Below are 9,785 nucleotides of genomic sequence, written 5' to 3'. Positions count from 1 at the left end.
GCGCGCCCCTTCCATTCCCTTCCCCGCGTCAGCACGGCACCATCCACATTTTCCACGACGCCGCGTCACCCTGCTTGCGCGCTACGTGTCCATGCTATGCGACGACCAGCACGACGACGGCGAGAGGCCGACGCTTCTTCTTCTTCCTCCACCCGTCCCGCCGGACCCCACGCCCTTCCCTTCCCTTCCCCGGCTAAAATATTCAAAAGCCTTCCTCCTCCACGACTGAGTCCCCCCCTCCCACCTCCCCGCAGAAAGGAACGCGAGATAACGAAACCTCCTCCTCACGCGCGCACCAACCAAATGCGCAGCCCGCCTCAGCCACCCCACTGACGCCGCCGCCGCCGCCGCCGCCGACATGCCGGCCCCGTGGTGGCTGGCCACCACGGCCTGCACCCCGCCCCCGTCCGCGTCCCTCAGCGACCGCCTCGCCTTCCTCCTCCTCTCCCCGTGCCCGCAGCGGGCGCTGCTCGGCGGCCTCGACCTCCTCTTCGTCCTCGCCGCCCTCGCCCTCTCCCTCCGCGCCCGCCTCTCCCGCCGCCACGAGGACTCGCAGGAGCAGCCCCTGCTCGCCAAGCCCCGTCCCCGCGGGAGGGGGTTCTTCCGCTTCCGCCACAGGCTCGCCCTCGGGGCCTCCTCGGCGCTCGCCGCCGCCTCGCTCGTGCTGCTCGCGCTCTCGCTCCTGCTCCTCCCCGCCCGCGGCGGGGAGGACGCCACGTGGGCCGCCGTCCAGCGCGCCTTCCTCGCCGCGCACCTCCTCGCGCACCTCGCCGCCGCGGGCACCGTCGCGGCGGAGAAGGCCGGGGCCGCCTCCGCCCACCCGCGCCACCTCCGCGTCTTCTGGCTCGGCACCGCGCTGCTCGCCGCGCTCTTCTCCGGCTGCGCGGCCGCTCGCTTCCTCGCCGGTCAGCCCGTCCTCCCCGACGACCCCGTCGCGTTCGCCGGCCTCCTGCTCTCGCTTCCCCTGCTCTACTTCGCGGTCGACGGCTCCAGCGGCCTCGGGGACTCGTCGGCCGTTTCCGGCGAGGAAGAGCGGTCTGACCTTGCCGCCGAGGCGCCGACCTCGTACGCGACGGCCTCGTGGCTCTCGCTGGCGACCTTCAGCTGGATCAACCCGCTCATCACCAAGGGCTACAGCGCGGCTATCGGCGCCCAAGAGGTCCCGCCGGTGGCGCCCTCCGATACCGCCGAGGCCGCGTACGCTCTCTTCGTGTCCAACTGGCCGGCGCCGGGGTCCAAGCCCGGCCACCCGGTGGTCACCGCGCTGCTGCGGTCCTTCTGGCCCCAGTTCCTGCTCACCGCCGCGCTGGGCGTGGCGCACCTCTCGGTCATGTACATCGGCCCGTCGCTGGTCGACAGGTTCGTCCAGTTCGTTCGCGGCGGCGGAGAGATGAAGGAGGGGCTGCGGCTGGTCGCCATCCTCCTCGCCGGCAAGGCCGCCGAGACTCTCGCGTCGCACCACTACGAGTTCCAGGGGCAGAAGCTGGGGATGCGCATCCGTGCTGCTCTGCTCTCCGTGGTGTACCGCAAGTCGCTGCGGCTGTCCACGGGCGCGCGGCGAGCGCACGGCGCCGGCACCATCGTCAACTACATGGAGGTGGATGCCGAGGAGGTGTCCACTGTCACGCACCAGCTCCACAACCTTTGGCTGATGCCGCTGCAGATCGCCGTCGCCCTCGCCCTGCTCTACACCCACCTCGGCCCATCCGTGCTCACCGCGGTCGCCGCGATCGCCGTGGTCACCGTGGCCGTGGCCCTCGCCAACCGCTGGAACATGGAGTACCAGTTCAAGTTCCTCGGCAAGCGCGATGAACGCATGAAGGCCATCACCGAGTTGCTCAACTACATGCGCGTGATCAAGCTGCAGGCATGGGAGGAGACGTTTGGCTCCAAGATTATTGAGCTCAGGGAGGCCGAGCTTGGGTGGCTGGCCAAGTCCATGTACTTCATGTGCGCCAACACCATCGTGCTCTGGAGCGGCCCGCTCGCCATGACCGTTCTCGTGTTCGGCACCTGTGTGCTGACAGGTTTCAAGCTCGACGCTGGCAAGGTGTTCACTGCCACCGCCTTCTTTCGAATGCTTGATGGACCTATGCAGAGCTTCCCGGAGGCGATTGCCGCTGTGACGCAGGCGACCGTGTCGCTTGGAAGGCTTGACAGGTACCTGCTTGATGCAGAGCTTGATGACACTACGGTGGAGCATGTCCTTGACGCTGATACTGGCCCGGACCGAGTGGTCGTGGAGGTGCACGATGGCATGTTCGCGTGGGACGTGAGGGGCAAGAAGGAGAATGAAAAGGAAGAAGAGGAAAATGATGACGGCGAAGGTGAGGAGGATGAGAAAATTGTGGAGGAGGCACCAGTGCTAGAGACAGTGCTCAAGGGGATTAATATGAAGGTGAGGAAAGGCGAGCTTGCGGCGGTGGTTGGAATTGTCGGGTCCGGCAAGTCGTCACTGCTCTCCTGCATTATGGGGGAGATGGACAAGGTCTCAGGCAAAGTAAGTGCGCGTTACTTATACAAAACAGCATCCTTATTTTTCAAAATACTTTGCATTTTGCTCATTCGTTTTCCTATATAAATTCCACCTCATATATGCTGCCCTGTAGTTTGCTTAACCCTATAGCATTTTTCAACAGGTAAGGGTATGTGGTAGCACTGCATATGTTGCACAGACAGCTTGGATCCAAAATGGGACCATTCAAGAGAATATCTTATTCGGACAGCCAATGGATGCTGAAAGATATAAAGAAGTTACACGATCCTGCTGTCTGCAAAAGGATTTGGAAATGATGGAATTTGGTGACCAGACTGAAATAGGAGAGAGAGGGATCAATCTCAGCGGCGGGCAGAAACAGCGCATTCAGCTTGCCAGAGCAGTTTATCAGAACTGCGATGTATATCTCCTTGATGATGTCTTCAGTGCTGTTGATGCGCACACTGGTTCGTATATCTTTAAGGTAATTCTTTTCTTTTTATCCATGCAGTTTAATGTTCACCTGCATTCATCTCAAAATGATCAACCAGATATTAATCAATATTGATATGCCAAGATTGTTTAGCATTTATGCTGTGTTACTGTGTCCTGAGTCCTGACCCCTGCAGTGATTTCTGCCTGCGTTTTGAGAGAGTTATGGAAAATTATTCATCTCTGTCATTAGTATCATGATTACATAACTTTTAGCTACATTTGAAATGCTGGAAAGAGGGTGGAAACAGACTAAGGGAAGAAACTCCTTTTCCTGCAAAAATGAATAAATCCATCTTATGTTTTCAGCATATTTAACCTCACTTGTGATGTTTTTTTGTTTCTTCCAAAAATACCATAAGATGATACGTTGGTGTGCTCTGCTTTGTTCCTGGTATATAACAAATAATAACTGTTATAATATGTAACGGCTGAATAACTAATAACCAAGAGTCCGAGAGCTAGGGCAATACTTATGACAGCTAAACAAATCAATGTTAAAGTAAGTTCCATTGATATGCATGGGTTGAAGTAAACCCTCTCCATATAACTATCCCTGATAGACGTGCCACCATATTTTGTTGATATAACTATCGCCATTTTTAAATATAAGATGTTTATATACTTGTGAAATACTCCATCCGTTTGTAAATATAAGTTGTTTTAGATATTTCAATACGGACTTAAATGAATGAACATACACACCAAAACATGTCTATATACATCTGATACAGAAAAAAAGTTAGAACATCTTATATTTGTGAACAGAGGAAGTACATGTTATGATTGTTCTTCTATGCTGTTTCAACTAAACAAATCAATGTTAAAGTAAGTCCCACTAATTTGTATGAATGTAAACCCTCTCGATATGACTACCACTGATATATTTTCCACCATATTTTGTGGGTATGACAAGAATGCTCCTCTCTGCAGGAATGTCTAAGGGGCACGCTCAAGGGAAAGACCATCTTGCTTGTTACTCACCAAGTGGATTTCTTGCATAATGTGGACAACATATTTGTAAGTTCATAGTCTGTTCGTTGATGAACATAACAAAAGTTGAAGTGTTTTTAATTTCGTCCAAAGCAAGTAGTGCTGTAGCATCTGCCTGGAGCTTGCATTGCTGCAATATGTTTAGTTTCATGTCATTCATTCTTATGTGCAATTATACCTGAAGTCTGTTGATATGATTACTTCTCAGCATATTGTTGTACTATCCAGTGGTTAGCAAGCAAGATTTCAGTTATTATCTAGAACAATCAACATAAATAATAGAACACTCCTGTTCTTTTTGTATGTCGAAACTGTATAGGTGTAACAGAGGAGTGATCACTGAAAGTTTACCCCAGTTCCTTCATGTGGTTTGCATGATTTTGTCATGTAGTTAGTTTCCATGATTTTGTCATGTAGTTAGTTTCCATGATTTTGTCATGTAATTATGTTATCAGGGATCCCTCTAAAAGAGATTTATATGTGACTTGTAAGGTAATTACTTTTGGTTCTCTTCTTGAAGAAGGGAACACTGCTAGAACCTGTGTGAGATGTACTTGACTTAGTCTTCAATAAATAATCTTCGCCATGCAAATAAACAGGTCATGAAAGATGGTATGATTGCACAATCAGGAAAGTTTGACGAGTTACTAGAAGCAGGCTCAGGGTTTTCAGCTCTTGTTGCTGCTCATGATAGTTCAATGGAACTGGTGGAACAGAGTCGACAAGTAGAGAAGATTGGACATTCTCATCCTGCAGTAGTCAGAATCCCGTCGCTTCGTTCTAGATCCATTGGAAAGGGTGAGAAGGTGATCGTTGCACCAGAAATACAAGCAGCTACTTCTAAGATTATACAAGAAGAGGAAAGAGAGAGTGGCCAAGTAAGTTGGCGTGTGTACAAGTTATACATGACAGAGGCTTGGGGATGGTGGGGAGTCGTGGGCATATTTGGATTAGCATTGGTGTGGCAAGCTTCTGATATGGCTAGTGACTATTGGCTGTCATACGAAACATCAGGCGGTGTCCCATTTAATCCGTCACTGTTTATCGGAGTGTATGTTGCCATAGCTGGTTTTTCGATGGTACTTCAAGTAATCAAGACTTTTCTTGAGACGGTCATGGGACTTCACACAGCTCAGATCTTTTTCAGGAAGATGTTTGACAGCATTTTGCATGCCCCAATGTCATTTTTTGACACCACCCCTTCAGGAAGGATTCTTAGTCGGGTAAATCTCTTCATATGTTTGTATTTGGTGATAGTATTAACTTGCCCATTTGCCCAAGTTAATTATATTTATACCTCAGCAAACATTTTTTCCCTGATCCTCTCCTATTAGCTCAAATAAGTGGTAGCAACTCTAGTTTTGACCTTCTGAAATGTACACTTATACTCTAAAGTTTATGAAAGGGAATAATGAGTTCTAATTATTTTTTTGCAAGGACAGAAGAGAGGGTTACATTTTTTGGGTACTGAAATACTTATTTGATATCTCCCCCTTGTCTTTTCAGGCATCATCTGACCAAACAACAATCGATGTTGTGCTGGCATTTTTCGTTGGCCTGACAATTTCAATGTACATTTCAGTATTGAGCACCATAATTGTTACCTGTCAGGTTGCCTGGCCATCAGTTATAGCTGTAATTCCGCTTCTGCTATTGAACATTTGGTACAGGGTATGCCATTATTGTAAAGTTCACCTCAAAGCACCTTAGCTAATTCTGCTCATAAGAAGAGAATGTTGATTAGAACTTGCAATTTCCCTCCTTTCTGCAGAATCGCTATCTTGCAACTTCTCGGGAGCTAACTCGACTTGAAGGAGTAACCAAGGCACCGGTTATTGATCACTTTACTGAGACCGTTGTAGGTGCTACAACAATACGATGTTTTAAGAAGGAAAATGAATTTTTCCAGGAGAATTTAGACAGAATCAATTCAAGTTTGCGCATGTACTTCCACAATTATGCAGCAAATGAGTGGCTTGGGTTCCGACTGGAGCTGATTGGAACACTCGTATTGTCAATCACTGCTTTCCTGATGATCAGCTTGCCCAGCAATTTTATTAAGAAAGGTACCAATTGAAAAAACAAGGATCTTATCTTAACTTCTCAAGCGGCAACATGTCAGCAGAATGACAATAGTTTCTGAGCATACCTAGTAATGTATTCTTTGTAGATTTAAGGTCATGAGCCTTTTATAGGCTGGAGAAACTGATTTCTGTTAACTTGTTGCAGAATTTGTTGGCATGTCTCTTTCGTATGGCCTTTCCCTCAATTCTCTGGTGTACTTTGCAATATCGATCAGCTGTATGTTGGAAAATGATATGGTTGCTGTGGAGAGGGTAAACCAGTTCAGTACTCTTCCTTCTGAGGCAGAATGGAAAAAAGAGGACCATCTGCCTTCTCCAAACTGGCCCACGAATGGAGATATTGACATCAGCGATCTAAAGGTTAGAAGGACCAAGTACTTCAATATGCACGGTTTCATACTTAGTTGTTACTTTGTACATTGAATTTATTCCACATAAATGTGACATAAAACTACTGGTCTGTCTTACACTCGATCAAGTGTTGAATGTGTCGAACATTTCTCTTTGTCATTGGGGATTTTCTCAACCAACTGAGCTCTATCCTTTCAGGTTAGGTATCGACCAAATACACCTCTAATTCTGAAGGGCATTAATGTGAGCATTAGAGGTGGTGAAAAGATAGGAGTTGTAGGAAGGACAGGCAGTGGAAAATCAACTTTGATTCAAGCACTGTTCAGGCTTGTAGAACCTGCAGAGGGGAAGATGATCATTGATGGGGTAGACCTATGTGCATTGGGTCTGCATGATCTTAGGTCCCGTTTCGGCATAATTCCCCAGGAGCCAGTTCTCTTTGAAGGGACGATTCGAAGTAACATTGATCCAGTTGGGCAGTATTCAGATGCTCAAATATGGCAGGTATGTGTTTGTTTCAGTCTTCCTCCTTGATGATGCGCTGTGCTAATTAGCTGCGGGAATTACGTCACGTGTTTGCAGGCTCTGGAGCGTTGCCAACTCAAAGATGTAGTGGCTTCAAAAGCTGAAAAGCTCGATGCTCTAGGTTTGCTATTTATGTTCTTCAGTTGTATTTTTTGTTGGCTAAAGTTGCATCTGCCACTTAGGCTTAATCACTTAATTATGTTTCCCAAAGTTGTGTGTGAGAAAGTGTTGGATGGTTGTTAAGTAAGATCATTTACTAGTCCAGAGTTCAGAATGACCATACTTTTTCAAAACAAAAATGGACTGAATAGTGCAGCAAGTAACTTTGATAACTTACAGACCTCTCGGTTGTCAATATCATGATATACATACATGGTGAGCAATCCTCATCACATTTTAGGTACCATCTACAGAAACAATTAGTGCACTTCCATATCTTAAAAATATACCCCGTTAACCAAATTAAGTGATTAAGCCTGAGTGGCAGATGAACACTGACAATCTGGGGGAAGAAAACAGAGCTTAATAACCAGATTAAGATGACACTGACAATATGGAGTATTTTTTTAACTGGTAAAAGACTTTATTTCTCATATAATAGCCATATCATTTTGCAAGAATAAGAGGAAAAAAAACCTGGGGGTAGAATTCTCCCAAAGACCAGACGATCAGTTCTCAAAAGAGTATCTAGCTAAACTATCAGCAACTTGGTTCGCTTCACGGAAGCAATGTTTGTAGCAATTCTTTGTGAAGTCCAAAGCCATCTCTTCCCACTCTAGTACCACAGCCACATCAGCTCCAAGATATTCATCCATTGATTGCATTGCTTCCACTGCCAGCATGCACCCAGACTCGGTTTCAACACTGATGCAGCCAATGTTTGCCGCGAGATATAAACCATTCCTGGTGGCCTGAAGTGCAGCTGATCCAGCATCGCGAATGTGTGGTAGAAACCAGTTTGCCGATGCAACAAAGTCACCGACAATATATAGTAGTATTTAGTTTGGAGATACACTTCACTATGATCGTTGCCAAATGAACACTCACAATCTTGGGGAAGAAAAGAGAGCTTAATAACCAAATTAAGATGACACGACCTAAATCCACAACTATCAATTTCCAGAAGAGCATAAAATAGATTGAGATTGTACAGAATAACCCATGCTCACCAAATATATTTTTTTGGTAATTATCAATTTCTACTTTCTTCGAGAACACTACATTTATACTATGTATTGCAGAGAAAGAAGCAACATGTATAACATAAATGATGCCAATACAATTATAACTTAATTTACTTTTTCACGAAATATTCTGTTTTATTAATCAGTTAACAATATATACGCATTCCTTTTACTCTTCTCACAGTGGCTGATAGCGGGGAGAACTGGAGCGTAGGCCAAAGACAGCTTCTGTGCCTTGGCCGGGTGATCCTGAAGCAGAACCAAATCTTATTTATGGACGAGGCAACTGCTTCAGTTGATTCTCAAACCGACGCAACGATTCAGAAGATCACGCGAGAGCAGTTCTCATCCTGTACAATCATCAGCATTGCGCACAGGATACCGACGGTCATGGACTGTGATCGAGTCTTGGTTCTGGACGCAGGTACCTCCCTTTAGCTAGTCTCACTGCTTTGCACCACTTACCCCCTCATTTCCCTAGATAAATGTGTGCTTCTGGTAGATCTGGTCCAGAGTACTGGAGCCATGTTTCTCACTTGGTTCGGCCGGTCACGCCCTTTCTTGTTCCAGAATGGCATTCTAAAATCTCACTGTCTGCGTACAGGTCTGGTGAAGGAATTCGACGCACCGTCGAGGTTGCTCGAGCAACCGTCGTCCCTCTTCGGGGCGATGGTCGAGGAGTACGCCGACCGCTCCTCCAACCTCTAGCATCTTGCTCCCGGATACGGCGGTATATGTATGTTATGAAGGAATAAATAGCAGTCGTTTTTGATAGGTCGACTGCTCGAGTGTATATACCGCGTGATACATCATCAAGAAATAAAGGTGGAAGTTTGGAGAGTATGCCCCCAGTGCTGTTGTTGTGGTGTCATTTAGAAAGGCTGTTGTATTTAAGTTGTGACAGTTTTGTTTCCACCATCTATAGAGAGAGATCTCCTGTCAACGTGATGCCATTTGTATCACCACTGTTTTTTTTAATGTCAACAATATCACTGCTAAATTCATTGAACAGAAGGGTTGGTCCAGTTTATAAGGAAAAACCGGACCCAAAAACCATACAAGAATTGCCAACCGGCTTACAACGCACAACCACACGCACAACAACAAGGATAGGCCTTGCCTGAACCCTGCCAAAATGGCGAAAGGTCAGGACACAGAGCCACAAAACCGCTTCACAACTGAAGCAAACAACTCAAAGCGCAAACCAAACCCCAGGCAAGCACGTGTCAACGTACAGCCCACCCATGTCGCCGAAAGAGTGGCGAGTGGACAGCAGGACCTGGACAGCAGGACCCGACTGTGCCTGAGGAAAGTGTGGAAAGTGTCGTCGAAGAGATGCCACATCAGTGTACATTGCGACCTAGGGGCCCACGCTCTAAGTGGAGGCCAGATGTAGCATCAAGCACTGTAGTGGGACTCCGCGAGCAACCCGAACAGTGCCTTCAAGAAGGTAACGACGCCATAGCGCCGCCACTGCCTGAACCAGCTAGCTGGATCTGGGGTTCCCCCGTTGCACGGGAGGAGGATGATAAGGGCCTAGACGACGCCTTCAAGAAGGTCACGGCGTCCGCAGACGTCGCCGTCGTCCGCAACAGAATCGGATTTCTCCAACCCAACATCATCCCCACAATCCACACACAGGCCACTGAGAGCCAGACCACACCACCGACGAGAGGCCAA

General features: G+C 47.8%; 1 protein-coding gene across 1 annotated transcript; it reads left to right on the top strand.

The window, feature by feature from the left end:
- Positions 1–233: 233 nt before the first annotated feature.
- LOC123424481 (ABC transporter C family member 14-like) lies at positions 234–9,053 on the top strand. Its single transcript, XM_045108098.1, has 11 exons — positions 234–2,500; positions 2,640–2,960; positions 3,902–3,988; positions 4,561–5,184; positions 5,468–5,632; positions 5,733–6,027; positions 6,191–6,405; positions 6,595–6,900; positions 6,979–7,042; positions 8,290–8,529; positions 8,710–9,053. The coding sequence occupies exons 1-11, from the start codon at positions 359–361 to the stop codon at positions 8,811–8,813; spliced, it is 4,563 nt and encodes a 1,520-aa protein (XP_044964033.1). The 5' UTR covers positions 234–358; the 3' UTR covers positions 8,814–9,053.
- Positions 9,054–9,785: the final 732 nt, after the last annotated feature.

Source organism: Hordeum vulgare, chromosome 2H (assembly GCF_904849725.1).
Source record: "Hordeum vulgare subsp. vulgare chromosome 2H, MorexV3_pseudomolecules_assembly, whole genome shotgun sequence".
NCBI lineage: Eukaryota > Viridiplantae > Streptophyta > Magnoliopsida > Poales > Poaceae > Hordeum > Hordeum vulgare.
This window is presented reverse-complemented; position numbering and strand designations above follow the sequence as displayed.